General features: G+C 42.0%; 1 protein-coding gene across 6 annotated transcripts in view; it reads left to right on the top strand.

Annotated features, from left to right (window-relative positions):
• The first annotated feature begins 8,073 nt into the window (after nt 1-8,073).
• The window catches only part of EMSY (EMSY transcriptional repressor, BRCA2 interacting), a 41,802-nt gene continuing 29,335 nt past the window's right edge, over nt 8,074-20,540 (top strand). For 4 of the 6 annotated variants that reach the window (XM_058045461.1, XM_058045466.1, XM_058045462.1 and 1 more), the window contains exons 1-6: nt 8,074-8,369; nt 9,332-9,440; nt 12,793-12,892; nt 13,535-13,609; nt 15,832-16,007; nt 17,221-17,373. In XM_058045461.1, the coding sequence (XP_057901444.1) occupies nt 9,371-9,440; nt 12,793-12,892; nt 13,535-13,609; nt 15,832-16,007; nt 17,221-17,373 (574 nt within the window). In that variant the 5' untranslated portion in view covers nt 8,074-8,369; nt 9,332-9,370. The remainder of the gene's footprint in view (nt 8,370-9,331; nt 9,441-12,792; nt 12,893-13,534; nt 13,610-15,831; nt 16,008-17,220; nt 17,374-20,540) is intronic. The other 2 variants (XM_058045463.1, XM_058045464.1) reach the window with 2 other exon arrangements.

A 20,540-nucleotide genomic window follows, 5' to 3' on the forward strand; every position in this document is an offset into this window, starting at 1 on the left:
GGCGGGAGGGGGGCGGGGGGGGGAGGGTGCGTGTGTGGGGTGGAGGAGGAGGAGGTGGCGGCGGCCGGAGGGGAGGCAGGGCGGGAAGCGGCTCCACAGTGCTGTGAGCGGCCGGGAGGATTCAGCGCCGCGCTCCGCCGGGCCGGGGCCACCTCCTTCCCACACTGCACCGCGCGCGCGCCCGCGGCGGGCACGGCCCTGCGCGTGCGCGCGAGGAGCGGGCACGGCGGGGGCGCGCATGCGCCGGGTGTCGGGCTCTGTGTGTGAATGGCGCCGTGCGTTAGCGGCTTGTGCGTGTCCGTCACACCGTGCGTGTGTTAAACCCAGCGTGTTAACGGCGCGTGCCCGTCATACACCGTGCGTGTGTTAAACCAAGTGTGTTAACGGCGCGTGCCCGTCATACACCGTGCGTGTGTTGACGGCGTGTGTGTCTTTCACACACCGTGCGTAGGTTAAGGGCGCGTGTGTCCGTCACACCGTGCGCGTGTTAATGGCGTGTGTCCATCACACACACTGTGCGTGTGTTAAACCAGGGGTGTCCGTCACACCGTGCGTGTGTTAACGGCACGTGTCCATCACACAACGTGCATGTTAACCGCATGTGTCTCTTACACCCTGCGTGTGTTAACCGTGCGTGTGTCCATCACACCAGGCGTGTGTTAACCGCGTGTTCATCACACTGTGCCTGTGTCCATCACACAACATGCGTATGTTAACGATGTGTGTCCGTCATGCTGTGCGTGTGTTAACCGCGTGTCCATCACACTGTGCATGTGTCACATGCCATGCGTGTGTTAACGGCATGTGTCCATCATGCTGTGCGTGTGTTAAACCAAGCGTGTCCATCACGCTGTGCATGTGTCACATGCCATGCGTGTGTTAACGGCATGTGTCCATCATGCTGTGCGTGTGTTAAACCAAGCGTGTCCGTCACACCATGTGTGTTAACCACGTGTGTCCCTTACACCGTGCATGTGTTAACGGCATGTGACCTTCACGCACCATGCGTGTGTTAACGGCGTGCGTCTGTCACACACCGGGCATGTGTCCATCCCACCATGCATGTGTTAACAGCGTGTGTCCCTTACACCATGCATGTGTTAACCACGTGTGTCTGTCACACACCATGCGTGTGTCCGTCACACCATGCATGTTCCCTTACACCGTGCATGTGTTCATCCCACCGTGTGTGGGTCCATCATGCTATGCATGTGTCCATCTCACCGTGTGTATGTATTACAGTGTGTGCATATTTGTCATACCATGTGTGTGTGTGTTACAGCGTGTGCATATTTGTTACACCATGTGTGCCACCCCGTATGTGTGGCTGTGTGGCACTGTGTAGGCATTATGCTATGTGTGTGTTTCACCGCATGTGTTACACACTCTGTGTGTGTGTTTGTGTTACACCGTGTGCATACTTGTGACACCGGGTGTGTAACGCCACATGTGTGTTGCAGCATGTGTGTGTGTTGCACTATACGTGTGATGCCGTGTGCTCATGTGTGACACCAAGTGTGCCCTGCACATGCTACAGCATGCGTGTGTTGCACCGTGGCCACTCTGAACCCAGTGTAGGAGGGGGATCATAACATTTTTTGTACAGACAAGCTCTTTTCTCTCCTCCACAGCTCTTTCTTCTCCAGTCCAGCTTATTCATGTCAGCCTGGTCTCCCTGCTCTCTCCTGCCACATCATCTCTTTTTCTTCATTCATGTATTTGCAGCCTACATAGCTCTCTTGTCTAACCCCCACTCTCCAAGCACAGTACCTCCCATTCCCCCATTAACTCCACGACTGGTTTCTCCCCTCTCTTTGCTCACAGCTCCTGGTCACCAGCCACAGGTCTCCAGCCAGCCAGCCAGCCAACCTCATTGTTACAGTTCTGATCATTTGGGGCTAAGTTTTCCTTAGTTTCCCTCCCTGAGGAAACTCACAGAGGGGTGAATGGAGCAGGGCAGGGCTGCTTCCCATCTGTATATGTGCTACACTGTGTCTGCTTTAAAGCCAGGCATAGGGTGGACATCAAGGTGGTAATGATGTTCTCTTGTCTTATTTTCTTCTGTTTGGTTCTAGGAGGATGTTGTTACTCTGCAGCCTGATGGATGGTGCCACACAGAATCACTGAATCAATTAGGTTGGAAAAGACTTCTGCAATCCCTGAGTCCAGCCTGTGATGGATCAGAACCTTGTCAACTGGACCAGAGCACATCCAGGCTTTCCTTCAACATCTCCAGGGATGGTGACTCTGCCACCTCCCTTGGCAGACCCTTCCAATATCTAATCACCCTTTCTGTGAAAAAAATTTCCTCCTGATGTACAACCTAAACCTTCCCTGGCACAGCTTAAGGCCCTGTCTTCTCATCCTGTCGCTGGTTGCCTGGAAGAAGAGGCTAAAACTCCTTTCAGGTAGTTAAAAGAAGTAATGGTAAAAGCCACAAGCTTTTCAGGTAATGAAATAATTATATAGAGGTTGTACTGTTCAGAAGACATTATTAGGTAAAAAAATAAATAAAGCTTAGAAAAAAAAACAGGGTACAGAAAACTGGATGGTAGGAAGTGGGTAAGGGCTCCCTCACCAAATATGTCCTGTTTAAAAGTAGGTAGAGCACCTGTGAAATTACAAATCCTGATGGCAAGTGATGATTGGTTCAGGTGTAATACTACTGTTGTTTTAAGAATTCAGCTGTGATACATCCTTTATGTATCTTCACATTAAAAGTCCTACTGTTCTGGGGGTGTGCTGGGCTCTGGGAACCGCAATCCGAAGACATAAAATGGTCAAAAGTATAAGTTTTCCAAGGAAAAATAACAAAAAAACCCTCCTTATTTGATTCCTTTTGAGCTTCAAATATTTTAAGCTTCCTTTGTTTACTATGAGCAGGATTAAAGGTGTCTTTTACATGAGGAAGTCTTGTCATCAAGTGCTCCTGACCAATCATAATAACATCTGTTTACTTGGCATTAATTGTTTGCCTGAATTCTACCTTGGGTATGTAGCTGAAGTAGTTTTGAGTGGTCATTTAAGTTAATGCTAAAGATAACTGCTGCACCCCATTGGTTTGACTTTACTTGGCAGCCACCAACATTCATGGACAGTGAACTGTATAAATGAGTTAATCAGATAAGTAAATTTTTTTAAAATAAACTCAGGTTAGATTTAGTCCAGATAGCTGCCATCTGATCTGTGGTGCAGGTTGCATAAATGTTCATGCTGATACAAGGAAATTTAAAAAAAAAAAGAGAGCAGGATCATTTTCAATTGTAGCAATAGTATAGGAGCACAATTACATAATGTTAGCATGAATTTTAAAACACTGAAAATCTGTTTCAGTAGGAAAAAAATTACTTCTTCTCATATAACTAATAAGAAAATTGTATGTTCTGCCCAATATTGAAAGACCTTTTCTCCTCCAAATTGCTTCACGAAACAGAAGTACTGGCATGCTAAACTCCTTTCTGGGGCTCTGAGCAAGTCAAATTAGAATGGCAGTATTAAAATTAAATTAGCCATATTTCTGAGCTGCCACTTCTGACCAAAGTCTCCATGATATTGGTTGTATCATTTGAAGCACTATAAAAGTGTGGTATGGCTGTTAAGTTCTAGATATGTGTATATTTGCATAGGAACTATCCTAATGAAATTTAATGAACACAAGGACTTGTTTATAAAGTGGACTTACTGAGGTTTGCTGGATAGTGGTTTTTATGTGGAGACTTATTCTTAAGTGCCTTCTACATAATGGGAAGAAAATAGACTTAATAGACTTTATAGTTTTCAAAACCAAGTAGTAATACTAGAAGCACTTTCTTTAAAAATAAAAATTAGTTTACATTACTACTTACTTAGAAATTTCAAAAATTATCTTCTGTTTAGAGTGCAGAAATCCCTGAAACAGTTTTTCCTGTACAGTAGCCTCTGAAGTGTACATATATATTTTAAATAATCCTCTTGATTATTCAAGTCTTATTCACAGTGTGTTTCCAAGTGTGCCTAAGGAACATTTAACAGGGATTATATACTGTATTAGTGTTGAACATATAAGCTGTATTCTAATAAACTATTCTTAAAGGAATTTTGTGTGTTAGTGTTGCTTTTCTCTGTGTTTTCAAAGGTTAGTTGTATCTTAAATACAGGATTTCCTTTCACATAATAGCGAGTATAAAACAACTTTTTCTGTTTGCTTCTGGAAGTGGACTGTATGTCTCTTTCCCAAGGTAAAAGTTGATATCCCTTAATTTTCTGAGAGTACTGTTAGTGTGACAGTGTACTCTTGCAGGTTTCCTGCTATGAAAAATTTATTTGCAAGAGAATATTTAAATGCTGAAATTCTTCCATGATTCTTTTTACTGCTACATTTCTTTTCCAAGCCTTATAGCCCTGTTGTTGGGATAACCCGAGTGTAAGACTTAAGTGGACCTCAGGTTAATCCTGCAGAGCTAGTTTTGTAGATTTGTATCCAGAAGTATCTATTTACAATGACTCTGTGAACCCCAAGATACTTCTGTCCACAGGGTTCACAGAATCACGAGGTTGGAAGAGACCTTCAAGATCATGGAGTCCAACCCAGCCCCAACACCTCAACTAAACCACGGCACTGAGTGCCACATCCAACCTTTTTATAAACACATCCAGGGATGGTGACTCCACCATCTCCCCAGGTAGGCCATTCCAGTACTTTATCACTCTTTCTGTAAAACACTTTTTCCTAATATCTAATCTATATTTCCCTTGGTACAGCTTGAGACTGTCCTCTCATTCTGTCAGTTGCTGCCTGGAGAGAGAAACCAGCCCCACCTGACTGCACCCACCTTTCAGGAAGTTGTAGAGAGCAATAAGGTCACCCCTGAGTCTCCTTTTCTCCAGGCTAAACACCCCCAGCTCCCTCAGTGGTTCCTCACAGGGTTTGTGTTCCCAACCCCTCTCCAGCAAGTAATTAATTTGTTGGTGAGTTGATTTGAACTTTAAAGCAATAGACGCTCTGTGGATGGGTTAAAAGTGCAACTTGAAAGAGAAAGTGCAAGCTTCCCTAAAATACAGTGCAAATTGGCTCCCAGTGTGACTGAATTCTGTTAATTGCTGATCTGGGATAGATGTTCTTTGAGTGGCATAGGCTTGTTAGAGATACCCAGCGTTTGTATAACACATATGTGGCCGTAGATAAGGACTCAAGTGGCTCAGTGGAGCAATAACTTCAATAACTTTGCTTCATTCCTTAGTCTCCTGTTCTGAGCAAGCAAGTTTATATGTTCTTTGCCAATACAGCAAGCCACAAAGAGGACTGAGGTTTTTTCATCTGCATCCCTAGATTGCTGAGGGTACCAGGTTTAATTCCTGCTTTGATATGTCACAAAATGTCACAAGTGATTTGTTTTCATTAGCTGGGCTTGTGTTGAGTTTTTGCCTCGATGTAGCAAAGTGTTTAAATAGATGCTTTACTCGATACACAGTGGCATTTTGAAGCATTTTAATACTTGCTGAATTAAGATACTTTCAGCTCAGAGGCTCTTAGGATTTTTAAAACAAAAAGCATTTGATGAAGAGAATATGCTTACTATAGGGGGGAATATCTATTGGTTGGCAACACAAAGCTATCTTTACTAAAAGTAGTTGAAATATCTTTGTGATTTTAAGTACAAATAGTCCTGGCTGACAATCTGTCTGACAAGGCTGTGAATAAAAATCTCCTCTGTAAGCTGCCAGCACCTAGATATTGTTGAGGCTTCTGCTTTTCTCTTAGCCAGGAGGAAAAATGTGGTGGGAAAGTGTTTGAGGAGGAAGAGAGATCAGCAGTGGTCTGAGGGAAGAAGAATGATATTAGATTAGGATGCTCATGTCAGGAACATGTATCGAGTCACTGAATAACCTGTTAGGATAAGTGGAAACTCCACTGGGAAACGAAAAATGGCCAAGAAATAATTTAACTTATATTAGAATCTAGTCTAGTTCTCTCTTATGCAATACACGGAAGATACATTAAACTATCCTTAAATTCTCTACAATGTGAAATTATCTACCACGTTACATTCATGTTAGTATCAAACGCATACTGGATTTTTTGTACTTCTTTCTCAGTTGCTGGCAGACTGAAACAAATACATTTTTTCCCTTGATTTTCCAATTATACTTTTAGAATTACTAGCATAAGTCTCTTGGAAGCTGGAAATTCAGTGTTTACCTGATAAAAGCAGCAGCTGTAGTAGCTGTGCCTGGTTCCCTTGTAGTACCAAGCTGAAGCACCTCTCTCCTACCCATGAGAAGCAGTTCTGAAGGAAAGGGATTATTGCAGAGCCTGTATCAATCAGGTTGCAGTGATGCAGGGGAGATGCAGTTAATAACCCAGTGAGAACTACAGCGAGGCTGCTGCACTCATTTCCTATGGGCCCCTAAAGAGCTGAGAAACACAGCTTTGTCCTGGTGACCTGAGCTGCATACAAATCACCTCTCTGGGAAAATCAGAGCTCTTCCTTAGGCCATCTCCGAGCTTACTTCCTTCTCTCTTCCATTGTCTTTGAGGACAAGAATAAGTGTGGTGAGACAGAATATTCTGTTAGCACCCAAAAAGTGTGATTAATTAGACCAGTTATTTATGAGATTCATATTACTTAAACCAATGGGGAATCTGAAATTGTTGGGTTGTAGAGAACATAACAAAAAGTAGTAGAGATTGATGGTCATTTCTTTCCTTTTCCGAAAGGAGGAACGGATTTTGTTAAATGTATATAATTGAGCAAATTCTTAACAAGAATACTCAGCAGCATCCTTTTATAAAATTAATCATGGAATCCTGGAGTGATTTTGGTTGGAAGGGGCCTAAAAGATGTCCTGGTTACAGCTCCTTGCCATGGGCAGGGACACCTCCCACTAGACCAGGTTGCTCCAAGCCCCATCCAACCTGGCCTTGAACACTTCCAGGGATGGGGCAGTCACAGATTCTCTGGGCAACCTGTGCCAGGGCCTCAACACCTACATAAAATGCCTAGCTGTTATATATCATTGTCTGTTGTTAGTTTTTAAAGTGCATTATAAAAGTGGGAAATGAAGGCACGGGAGAGAACACAACAACTTGAAGAGTGTTGCTCATCAGGTCACCATCAGATTTGATCATTTGAGTTATAAAAATTTTGATCATTTGGTTATAAAAATAGCAATATAATTAGAGTAATAAAAATTTGGACAATTTGGATTAGGACAATATGAAACAACAGAAACAAAGAGTTACGGACAGTCCGGATACCTTTTTCTGGGCAGCATAAGCCCAAAAAAGGACACCCGTTAACAGAGGATTAACCCTTAAAAACAACAGCCTGTTGTATATTCATACACCTCATACATGATGCATAAATTCCATTCAAATACAGGATTCTGTCTGGTCGGTGTCAACTTTTTCCTCTGAATCCTGATGGTGTCTTCATGGTGAGGCAGGAAGAAGTTCTTTTCTCCTGATAATGGAGCAATAAATTCTCTTTCTCTGAAAGATTTAGGTGTCCTGTGGCTGCTATCTCGCTGCGAGTCCTTTCTTTAGAAAAAAAGTATCTTACATGGCATAGTTTCTATTTTAACATTATGTTATAACCTAAAACTATATTTAACCCACTACTTAAGAAATTATTACAACATAACTTTCTAACATAATGCATATAATATTAATTTTAATATTTGCGAAAAGCCAATAATAAAATACGCATTTTTCTCAGGTAGCTGCTGTCCTCAGGAAACAGAGACACCCGGAGCGGCTGTGACGGGGCTGTAGGTGCGGAATTTATTCCCTTATTGTTCCCTGCAGGCGCTTCGCTGCAGCCCCGCGCGCCGCCTGCCTCCGTTTCAAGTTAGAAAACTGCAGATAGCCAAATGGCGTCGGGGTGATATTCTCCCCTGCCATATTTCGTTCCAGGAGTGGTGGCTGGCTGTCATTTCCTAGAGTTCTGCTGTACGCGGCTGCGTTCGAACCGCGCTAGCGCGCCCTAGCCCGGGCAGAGAACGCGCAACGTGTTTTGTCCCCTCCGGTAGCCCGTACCCGCCCGCCGAGCCGCGGCGGGACGGCGGGCGCCGCTTCCCACGCGTCAACACCGAGAGAACTATCGTTCCCAGCACGCTCCTCGTCACTGCGCATGCGCAGTGTCCATTCGAGCGTCCATCTTGGCACCAGTTTCTTCCAGCTCCTCACAGTACAAGGGAGGCAGAGACTACAATTCCTAGCGTACTTCGCGGTGCCCGCGCATGCGCAGCGCGCTCGTCCGCCATCTTGGCCCGAGTAAACGCCGTCGCCGCCGCCGCCACTAAACAAACCCGAGCCCGGCACTGGCGAGCGGCGGGGGGCAGGGTGCGGCTGCCGCGGAGTCTTCGATGTGCTGGGCACGGCCGGGCAGGTGGGTCCTGCTCCCCGCCCCACCCGGGGCCGTCCGCCTCAGGGAGAGGGGCAGCTCCGTTTCCGGGACGGCGGGGACCCGCCGCCCCCTTACGGGCCCAGGGCAGCGCCCCGGCCGATGCGGGGAAGCAGCGCCAGCCGCCGCCCGCTCCCTCCCTCTCTTTCCCCGATCCCGGCGGGAACGCAGCGCCGCTGGCTCCGGGCAGTGCCCGCGCCCAGGGCCGGGCAGGGCGGGCGGGGATGCCCGGGTGGCGGCTGCCTTCGGGCGTCCTTGCAGGAGACCCTCCCCCCTCCCGAGCCCACGCTGGAAGCCGCGGCGGCGTCGGGGCTTTTGTTCCCGGTGCCCAGCCCTCCCCAGCCCCGGCCCTTTCCCCGCTTGCCCAACTCGCCTCCGGCCGCTCTTTTCCCTTTATTATCCTCGTCGCATCGCGGAGATGCGCCCTCTCTGCCCGCCACCCACGGAATCTCGCTGCGTTGGGATGGAGGTGTTCCCGTGTTTGGCTGGATTTTTGGGGGAGGGGGCTGGTGTTGGTATGTGGAGAGCAAATTTTCACACACGGTGTTTTTGGCATCCTGTCATACAATATAGGCTGGCGCAAAACGCGTTCCCCGGGGGGAAGGGGAGCGTGCGGTTCGCTGAAAGAATTCTTTTAATAGGTACTCTGCATAAAGAGAGGGAGGAGACTTAAACATCAATTCGGAGAGCGTTTCAGGCTGAAAAAAATAGGCTTCGGAAGGAGACAGGACACTGTAAAAATGCTTGAGTGATGGGTTTGAGCTAGAGAGCATAGGAAGTCCATCACGCTCTTGTGAAACTGCCGAATTCCTTCATGCCACTACAAATGTTGGGGCGGGGATGGGAGCGAATGTGTCGGTGGAGTTGTGAGCAGGCTGAGGAGTTTACATTAATCTGTTTGGGAAATCAATAAATGATGGGCTTGAGCGTTTATATTCCTTTTGCAGCGAGGCTGAGCCCTGTGGGAGCACAGACACAAGGGAAGGATGCCTGTGGTGTGGCCTACTCTTCTGGACCTCAGCAGGGATGAGTGCAAGAGGATCCTTCGCAAACTGGGTACAGTAAGATACAGTTTGTGGGTCTGTATTTTGCCCTTTTAAGATTTGCCTTCATGCTGCTTGCATGAAATATTTTCATGTGTCTACAGGCAACTTGCAAGTAATTTCCTGCATTTTCCATGTGTCATTGGTTTGACAGCCCTGGCTTAAAGTTATGTTTGGCTGACACTCTCAGCCCTGGCAAAATGAGTAGAAAAGAATTGTTTTGATGTGGTTGAATCTCTCTTGGATGTCCTAATTGCTGTGTTGCAGGGCTGAGTTTTTCTGTCACTGTTAACATGCAGCAAAATTTTCAAAGAGAACCTTTGGGGTTGGTTTTTTTCCCCTGTTTTGTTGTGGTTTTTGTTGGTTTTTTTTTCCCCTAGTTCTGTATTAGTCACCTTTTTGTACCCCTAAAAAACATAGTGGAATCCTGGTTTAACTGTTCCTGTAGGAATGAATCAAATATTGAAATTATGATTGTGAAGACATAAAACAGGTTTTTTAAAAAAATGCTGTTTGTGATTTGCAGTTACACAGGTTGTCAGGGAATTGGGAAAATGATGTCCTCACTCAACAGCCATAACCACAGGAATCTTTTTCATTGTTTCAAGTGTAGCTCAGTACTTGAGGCTGCTGCCCAAGACAGTGGAAGATATTTTTGTGCTCTGTCTTTGTAGGTCTAAGTGTATGAGGAGAGATGCTTCTGTTTTGGAAAGTACTAAAAACCTTTGCTCTTTCCTCACTTACCTGCTTTTGGCTACTGCAGGGGAGAGAGTCCTTTGTTTGACATTTGATCTGATATAGTTGGTTTTGAGTTTTTATGGCTAAATTTGTGTAATTAAGGATTTGGGGTTTTGCCAGTTAAATGGTGCTAGATGGGAAATGAAAAAAACAGTCCTCAGTTTCTTCTGAGGACTATAATCTGGGAAGATGTCAAGGAGAAAGTTGAGGCTCCCTCTAACTTCCTGTGACTGTCAAGTGACAGCTTTTCTGTTCTCATTCTGTTTGACTGCTAAGAGATGGTGTGCTGTATTTCTTAACTGTGCCAAGGTTCTCACATGGTGAAGCCATCTACTTTATTTTTTGAGAGTTAAGAACTTATTTTCCCTCCCTTTGCCCTTTTTATTTGATTTGTTGGGAATACGGGATTTGCGTGCTGTTGGAACAGTGATGCAGATGTTGCACACAAGGTTGCAACAAGCTGTACTGTCTGTTAAAGTGACAACCCCAAGTCTTAAGCAAGGCTCGAGAAGTACAGAAACTAGGAGAAAGCTCAGGGTGCCAAAAGCTTTTGACCAGATTTTGCTACTAAGTTTCATTAACGTAGCTGTGCTGGCTGGAAGCCTGGAAAAGAAACTTCCCCCCGAGCTAGCAGCGGCGTGCTGGCAGAACCTTGCTGGTGCAGCTGAGCCGAACAGAACTGCAGCTACACCTCCTTCAGTGACATAACCTACTCTGACAGGAAGGAAAAAAAAATCAGAAATAAGAATTGTTGTTTTGCTGGCATGAGCTGTGTCCCCACAAGGGGGCCCTGGCTCTGTGAGCAGGGAGGAGGCACACGCGGGACTGGGGCGTGAAGGAGCGCGGGCAGTGGCAGCAGTGGCTGTGTGACAGTCACATGCAGAAATAGCCATCAACTTCAGAGGGTCCTGCTTTTCCAGCTCACAGCCCGACATCTAATCTGGCTAATGGCACAGCAGTGGTGGGAGTGCTCTGTAAGGAGTGAAGCAGGGATGTTGCTGAGGCTGAAATGCATCTTGAGGAATGCAGGACCTGGTGTTGGTTGTGATTTATTACTGAATGAGGTGATGATTGTAGCGCCTAACACTAACAATAATGATATTTACTTGCCAAACCCATTTTAGCTAGTTCATGTGTTTTGTGCTGTTGCATAAACACAAAGGGGAGGAAGTTAGAGCTGTTCTGTAATCCTTGCTAGCTTCCAAAAGACCAGAATGTGCATTTTTACAGCTATAGTGTAGAGGCTCTTTATTTATAATGCAAAAGGGAAAAAAAGTGTGCCTCAATAAATAATTATATGGTTGCATCTGAGAATTACTTTAAGTTGTTAACAGAGGAAAATAATTAGTATCATGAATATTGTAACATGATTGTCTAAATAAATGTTGATATTAGTAATAACGATTGCATTAATTAGTGAATGTTTTATAACTTAAGCTGTAAATGCTTCTGTAGGTCAGTCAGCATCCCTGTGCAGGCTGCTTAGTTAACCAAAATTACTCTGCTTTTTGTTTTATCTGCTTAATTGGGACAGGAGAGCAGAACTTATTTTCAGCACAATTCCTTGATTTCATTTGCAAATTAGCTCTTTGGAATCCTAAATGGAAATTTTTCAGAAAAGCATCAGTCTTTTCTTTTGCAGCAAACTTCAGAAATGTTAGGGTTTGACCTGCACCTTTTATTCTTGGTTTTGTGTAACTGGGATCTGTTGTGGGATTGTTTGGGTTGGCTGCTGAAATGGAAGTGTCTAATGAAAGGCACCTGTGTAAGGATCAAGAGAATTTTTGTTTTGGGTTTCCCTAAACAGTGTGAAGCTGAGAATAGCAAGTCATTCTTTGCCAAATTAGCAGGATTCATTATTTGCATTAGATGTATCTTCACCCTGTCTAGTAGGACAAAATTCAAAAATATCAGTAGCCTTTTACTTTTTGATTTTTTGAAAGCGCTGTTGGCATGACATCTGTCACTTGGAGTTACACATTTCTGGTAGATCAGACTTGTATTTTTGTGAGTTAGTCTTTGTGGTAGTTCTATATTTAAGAATAGCTAGATTGTTTATTTTGTGTTGAGCAGGTTTAATTCATTGTGCTGCATTTCTTTCAGATTCAAGCAGTTGTACCATATCAAGTAAATAGGCATAAAAGATTATGATAATCATATTTGACAAACTAGAACTGATGTTCTCCATGCTGCTTAGGGAAAGGCATTCCAAGAAAATTAGTTGCTGCTTTGATAGTGTATTTCTTTTTCCAATCTGAGCTTTTCTATAGAGCTTGTAATAATGATACATGTGAAGAGAATTCTGAACTACTCTAAACAGTTTCTTCAACAGTTTTTGCCTGAATTGTCAGGTCAGAGAGAGCTTGACACATTCATTTGGGTTTGTAAACTAGATAATCCTCTGTGATGAGTCAATTGTTTCATAGAAATGTTTTATGCTGCAGAGTAATTGACTGAGAGAGTTCCAAATCATCAATCTCTTTTGAAATAGCACTAAATAATTGAAAGACATGTTACTCTTAATGACTTTGAAAATTATTAGAATGCTGTCAGTAATATGAAAAACAACATTTTTTCCCCTTTACTGTGAGCATTAAATGGAAATATTATTCACTCTAATTCTTCAGAGCTGGAGGCCTATGCAGGTGTCATCAGTGCCTTACGTGCACAGGGAGACCTTACAAAAGAGAAGAAGGATCTTCTTGGAGAACTGTCTAAAGTGCTTAGGTAACCCTGATCTTTTCAAACTAAAACTATGACCTGTTTTCTTTTAAGGTGTTACATGCTTTTTCTTTCACCGAGATCACAACGTAAATCTGAATTTGGAGAAGTAATTCTCCATGTTGCTGAGGTTTCATTCCTGTTCTCCTTGGAGTTTTTAATAAGGAAAACAACCATCCTTCAGTGGTAGAAGCCTTACTGGTTTGTTGATATTTCTTGGGATACTGAGTGTTAAAAGGGTTACAGCCAGGTCATGAATGTACACTGGCTTGAGGTTTTGTCAAGGTAGAACTCCACGGTCTTTGAACACAAGGTACCTCAAGAAAGAATGCTGTATGTCCTGTGAACTTTTCTGCCTTATCCTTTAAATGTATTGATCTCATTAGGAGGTTGGATTCTAGCTGTTTTTGAAGGATATCCTTTGAACAGTAATGTTCCTTTCATTCTTCAGTAATGCTTCTGAGCAATAATATGATTCATTCTCTCTGTGACAGCAAGGGTTAAGTGACAGTCTCTTAAATGTAAAGTGCTGTCCCCTTTCTTCTCTTAGATAAATTATTCAAAAGTTTAATTTTAGCTGGAATTTTTAGATGAATGTTCTTATTTTCCTCTGATTAAAATATATTTGCTTTATTGTTTTTTGAATAGTATTTCAACAGAGCGACATCGCGCTGAAGTTCGGAGAGCAGTGAATGATGAACGACTAACAACGATTGCACACAAGTAAGTTCCAAGTAATTTTGTCACTGATTTGCAAAAGTACCTTTTGGGAAATCCATTATGCCTTAACTGAATGGTAGAATTTTGAGGATTGATGATGGTTTAAAGAACCAGTACTTAAAACACTGTATGGATGAAGGAGTTACTGTATTAGATGGACAGGGACCTAGAAACAATTATTTAGTGCCATTACATTTTGGGTCCAAGGTTATCCCATTCACTGTACAATTGCTATGTAAGAAACAGTTTTTTGGCATGGAGACCATTCTCTAAGATAGATCAGAATAAACAGAGAATGGAGAAAATAGAGATGCTCCTAAATAGGATGAAATGTTTGCTTTTCTTTGTTTCTTTGTTTTGCTTTTAGTTTTATTTTAATCAGTTTGAAAAGGCTGTATTAAGAGGAAAGAGAAAACTACATAGAAAAGACAAAGAGAGGTAAAGAGGTGGCAGATTAGTGGAAAACAGACTATCAGCATAGAAAGGAAAAAATGATCAGAGTAGAAAAAGCTGCAGCAAGCTGATGACATCAGTGTCCACCACTCTCAGCGATGCAGTTGCTGTGCTGGCATCAGCTGGGCTGGTTCCTCCTTGCATTTGCTTTCACAAGCTCCACATAATTTTGAGAGGTGGAGGAGCAGTAGACCAGGTGGTTATGTATTTTTGGTAATTACTTAATAGTTTTACTGTCAAGGACTGTCTTTAAAGAGAGCTGCTCTGTAAGTGTCTATTTTTTTCTTATTCTGTGTTACAGCTGTTGACTTTTTTATGTTTGACTGTTGTAGCTTTGGTGTTGTGAAGAGAAAAGAAAGGAAATAATATGGATAGCAGAACACTTGGAGTTAACAGTTGTTTGATCCATGTCTAGTCAAAATCAGCATACTGGTTTAGTGCTGTAGAAAGACTTCAAGTTTTAATTTTCAAGTTTAAAGATTTAGAAGTATGCTGTTCACCAAACAAAACCCACCAACGTCCTTACATCCCTTTAAATAAATGTGGGGGGAATAATGAAAAGTATGTAGTTGTCAAATCAGGATTCTTGTCCTGAATCAAGTTTTCCTTTTAAGTAGTACTTCTAGTCCTAGCATTTTGCAAAACATGAATACTTTGTCTTGAGGTATTGCCCTTCAAAGAAATACTATAGTCCAGACAAGGTGCAGTTTTGAAGTGCTGATTTTCTTTATTTTTCCTATGGTGATTCCTTATGAGTGATGGTTGGTAATATAGTATTTGACTTACATAATTCTCTTAACTCATTAGGAAAGCCTACTTTGCTAGCTTTTGTACCCTTTATTTTTTGTTTTTAAAATGTATCTTTCCTTAGCTTATGTAGCTCTCTTTATACAATATGCATATGTATGAGACATGCTGAAGCATACCAAGATTTAATAACAGAGCAGATACTCTGGATTTTACAAACTACTTTGTAGTAGCTCTTGCCGCAATTTGCTTGAAATATTTCATGTGAGAAGTTATTTTTTAGAATATATTAATACATTAAATGGGTTGATTTGCTTAAAAACATCACAGCATTGAAAAATAATTTGCCACTTTGGTTTTGCTGATTTGACAAATGACTCATGTAAAACAGTCAAAAATATTTCTCCATCTAGATAAGAATGGTGTTTTTATGAAACATTCTAGTGTGGGTGTAAGTACTGAGGGTAAGAGCAAACTAGAGCAGAAGACAGCTTTCTGTTTAGAAAGATGCTGAGGGTGCATTTAAATAATCTCATGTTCTGTCACCTTGCTTGGGACTACTTTAACAAGCATCAGAAACTCTTTTGTTGAGGTAAAATAAAGTTTGTCTTAGAAGCAGAGAATTTTTCCCTGTAACATAATCCATTTCAATAGTCTTTCATGATATCTGTTTGGTTTCTTGGTATTTTCAAAATCCAGAAGTAGAGAGCACAGCAACTGTACCTGAATAGTAGGTAACCTAATGTGGGGGGTTTGAGTATGGCATTCACACACCTCTGGCCCTTGAACAGCTGTGTAAAACAAAACAACAAAAGAAGAGTCAACTCTTCAATTTAAAATGTGAGGGTTTTTATATCAGGTGACCAAAATGCAAGGGCTTTCTTGAAATAAAGTTGAGTATTGGTGCTCTACTGTGTCCTAAACTTCCTTTTAGACTTGCACTATTGAAAAAAAATGTACTCAAATAGGATACTGAGTATTTGGAAACTTGTCAAAAAACTTACAGCATTTGCATTTCTGTTTAGTATGTCAGGGCCAAACAGCTCTTCTGAGTGGTCCATAGAAGGTCGTCGGCTGGTGCCGCTGATGCCGCGGCTCGTGCCACAAACAGCTTTCACTGTCACCGCCAACGCTGTTGCCAACGCAGCCATCCAGCACAATGCATCTCTGCCAGTTCCTGCAGAAACTGGAAACAAAGAAGGTGAGAGAAAGATGGAGTTCTGCTGCAATCTGTGGGAATGTGTAAACAACGTCACAGTAGGAACTGGTGTCTTAGATTTTAAGTGTTAAATATTAAAGATATTTTAACGGGCCTTGGAGCAGCCCAGTCTAGTGGAAGGTGTCACTGCTGATGGCAGGGGTTTGGAACTATGTGAGCTTTGAAGTTCCTTCCAACCCAAACCATTCTATGAACCTATAAAAAAATCCAAATCTTTCTTACCAAACATTATTCACAGAAATATAAAATACCCATTTTTTTTAAGATACCTTTGTGCTATCTGCAACATTAATCTGACTGCTTTGTGTTATTGATACTCTAGCAATTGAAATATAAACGAAACCCAGTCTGTCAGGAAATGACATTAGCTGATTAACTTCTTCAGCTCTGTAAACTTTAAAAACTTGGACTAATGGCTAGATTTTGTTAAGTTCTGTAAGTGATGAAAGCTGTTTCAGAATGTTTTGTTTTAAGAGTGGAAGTAGGTTTTGGTTAAAATCAAGAAAATACAACTTTGGGTTTTTTCCTTCAGATTAAATATACTATGGGAACAAGTAAAAAGATTGCTTTCTGCTTTTCCTATGCTTTCTAAATAATGGTAGTACACATTCCAACTAGCTTGGCTCAGCAGACTTGAATTAGGCTTCATACAACTGGAGAATGTGTAACACTTCTTGAAACAAGCTGTTTTATCCTGGTTTTGTGAGAAGTACTGTATCATTGTGTTATTACTTTAAAGCAATGGTTTAAAAAAACTGATTGGCACAATCACTTCTTGACTACTGAATGAATATTTTGGTTTTTTCAGTTGATGTACTATTGAGGCAATAACACTTTTCTGTCAGTTACTTGTCTAGATGTGATCACTTACAGAAAAGCAAAAAGATCAATATATTGAATTAATGCTAAAATTAAAAATAACAAATTATAAAGTAAAAAAAAAATTCACATTGGCAGCACAGATTTTTGGGGATGGGAGGACAGGAGTTTAGATTTTTGTGTTGTCTTTGAAGACCATTGATCTCACGGCCATGCTTAGCTCTGGGGAATATTCCACAGTAACAGGAATGCAGAGGCAAAGCCACAGATAGTAAACCCAGTAAGTCTTTGGCTTCCATTTCAGTTGTAAAAATAGTGATAGCATAATGGGATTCTGCACTTCAGTTATATGGAAGGTGTCTTTTCTCCTCTTCAGTGGTGGTTTGCTATTCCTACACAAGTACCACTTCAACCCCAACATCTACCCCTGTTCCAAGTGGCAGTGTAGCGACAGTGAAGTCCCCCAGACCTGCCAGTCCAGCCTCCAATGTAGTCGTCTTGCCAAGTGGAAGTACTGTTTACGTCAAAAGTAAGTGATACTAGCACCTGATTAACAAAAGGGAAAGAAAGGGAGAGCATGGCTGAGGCATAGACCAAATTATACACTCCAACACTGGGCAAGTCATTTCAGGCCTTTGTGCCTTCCTTTTGTCTAGAGAATTAATTTATTGCTTCCCTTTTTTCAGATAAATAGTGTTCAGGATAAATCCAGTCGCTGCAAAATGCTGCAAGGACAACAAGTGAAAAATATTTTGAAAAATATTTCTGTATATCAGTGAATTTCTGATCCATCTTGTTGAGCACTAATGCATAGTAGTCACTTAGTTGAATTAGAAAAGGTTCCTCTTTTCCACTTTCACAGTTGACATAGAATTTTTTAATTTTTAGATGCAGTTTGGCAGGGGTTTATGCTTCCATACTATGGAATTAGTCTGGCCATTTTGTGATTTACCTGGAAGTCAGTCTTAGTGAAGCTTGTGTTCCTTGGCAGCTGCGAAAACTTCGTACAAATTCCTACCAGAAACCCATCTTCATGTAATTAAATCTGGAAATCCAGGACATAGAATCTAGAAAAGGTCTGTTTTCTTCAGAGGGTGTATGTGTCACCATCTTGTTTGGCTAGTAAGTCAGCCAGTTCTAAAAGCAGATTTTATTCTCTCATATATGCCCTCATCATGGGTAGCTTTATTTTACTATTAAATGTTTCCTTCAGTTCTTATTTGGTTCTCTCAAAGCAACAAGTAAAGATTAATAGTAGATAAATGCTATTTAGAAGTAGATAAATGCTATTTTTATGCTTGCTCTGTATACCTTTAATATTTAAAAATATTTAATTGTTAAATATTATTATCTTTATGCTATATGTATACATCTGTATAAGTTTCTAGCTAATCAGAAATGCCACTTAGTACATAAATATAATGTTACTTCCAAAAAAAAAACATTGTTAATGGCTCTGTCGACTCATGAAACCCATTACATTTTTCATTTTTCTGATCTATGCACTAATCACTTGAGTTTAGTTTGAAGATTCAGGGGAAAACATTTTTAACATCTAAAAATTTTAGTGTAGGCTTTATTGAATTAATACATGATAATGAATATCAAATAAGTCTAGACACATGATACAGGGATGATAATTTTCATTGTCTTTCCCTAGATTTAATTTTTCCCCCTACTTCATGTGCTTTGTTTTGTTGTTATTGTTTTTATTCTTTTTTTTTTCCTAAGGAATTGTGTGTCTTTCAGAATATGTTACATCAGTCACATTGATTTTAACAAACCTGTGTAGGAGCAGATTTGGGAGATCTGAGTTGCAGTCAGGACTTTGCCACTGGTTTGTGGTGTAACCTCTTCCAAGTCACAGTCTGACTGAGCCATTAACCTTTCCATGACTCTGCTTCCTTACTTACCAAGTGTGAGTTACAGTCAAAGCTGTGTTACCTTTTAGCTAAATGTCTGTGGAAAGCTTTGTACAGCAATTTCTAACATGAAATGATGAGAATAATATTCTTGCAAAACCCCAGCAGTGAAAAGAGGAGGTGAAATGAGCTGTACTTAACATAAAATAATGGTCTGCTAGTTTAATGTTAATTTCTGATGTCTTCATGGGTTGGTTGATGTTTTTTTTTGTGGATGAGGACCACAAAGTTTTCTCTATTTCTTGGTGCCCCACCAAAATAACAACTGTGTCCTAGCATGCTAGCTGCATGTGGATTTTGGATTTAAATAGATTGAGATTTTTAAATGACTGCACACATTCAATGTGATTAGTGCACTCATAGTTACAAGTTTCTATAGTGCACTCACAGTAATACTTAGAAGCCTGTCCATAATAAACCTTAAAGCTATGTAATCAAACCTCTGCTTTATAGAGGGAGGTCACCACTAGGCTTATTCAGGGGCATAGGGTAAATTATTGATTAGAATATTTGATTGATTGAGAATAGGATAGAATATATTGATTTGAAATCTGGTTTTATAGATCCACACTTCACTTGTACTGCTACAGCCAGCTAAAGCTACATTTTTGAAGTTTGCTTCTCCTCCCCAGTTCAGTTTTCTGTCTCTGTAGATACAGTTGTCAGCCTTTGGACAGGTATCTGCAAATGAGCTGCTACTCCTGCTGAGAGAGAATACCATTTTTCCACAATTGCTGTTGTGGTCCTGGGCAGTTTCTTGTCCATGTTAGTTCTTGCATCTTCACTTTTTGAATGCCAGAATATTAATGTTAATTAGAGATTGGCCATAATTAAATCTTGGCCCTAACTAGAGATTGACTACCAATCAAGTTTGCTTTGATTACCAGCAAGACTGCTTTTTGCTGTGATGGTGTTCTTTGTCTTTAAGCTCCAGGCACATGGAACAAGATTTTCAGTCATCTTTTGCATAGGCAAGATTGTACCTGTTCAGCTTCTCTCTGATTGTTTTCCTTTTTAAATGGTTTGACACAGGTTATCATGGTAAACTTAAATAACAGGACTGCAGATTTGTCAAGATTGGAAGAGACCTTTAAGATCATCTAGTCCAACCATCAACCCAGCACCATCATAGTCACCCCTAAACTGCATCCCCAAGTGTCTCATTCAGATACCACCTGAACACTTCCAGACTGTTGTACCCCCAAGCAACTTATTCCAAGCCTGACCACTCTTCCAGTGAGGTTTTTTTTTCTAATACCTAATCTGGACCTCCCCTGGCACAATTTGATGCTATTTCCTCTTGTCCTCTCACTTGTTACCTGGGAGAAGAGTCCAGCGCCCACGTGGCTACACCCTCCTGTCAGGGAGTTGTTGAGAGCACGAATGTGCCCCCATAACCTCCTTTTCTCCAGTCTGAGTCCCCCCAGCTTCCTCAGCTACTCCTGCAGCTCCAGACCCTTCCCCAGCTCTGTTCCCTTCTCTGGAAGTGCTCCAGCACCCCAGTGTCTCTCTTGTCAGGAGGTGCCCAGAAGTGACCCCAGGACTGGAGGTACTTCAGCAATTCCCCGCATAGGGAATGGTCACTGCCCTGGTCCTGCTGCCACACCAGTGCTGATACAGGCCAGGTGCCATTGTCCTTGCCCACCTGGGCACACCTGGCTCATATCCAGGCAGCTTTGGCCAGCATCCCCACATCCCTTCCTGCCTGGCCACCCTTAAGCCACTCTGCCCCCAGCCTGTAGCTCTGCATGAGATGGTTGTGATCCAAGGGCAG

The sequence above is a fragment of the Melospiza georgiana genome, chromosome 2 (assembly GCF_028018845.1).
Source record: "Melospiza georgiana isolate bMelGeo1 chromosome 2, bMelGeo1.pri, whole genome shotgun sequence".
Lineage (NCBI taxonomy): Eukaryota > Metazoa > Chordata > Aves > Passeriformes > Passerellidae > Melospiza > Melospiza georgiana.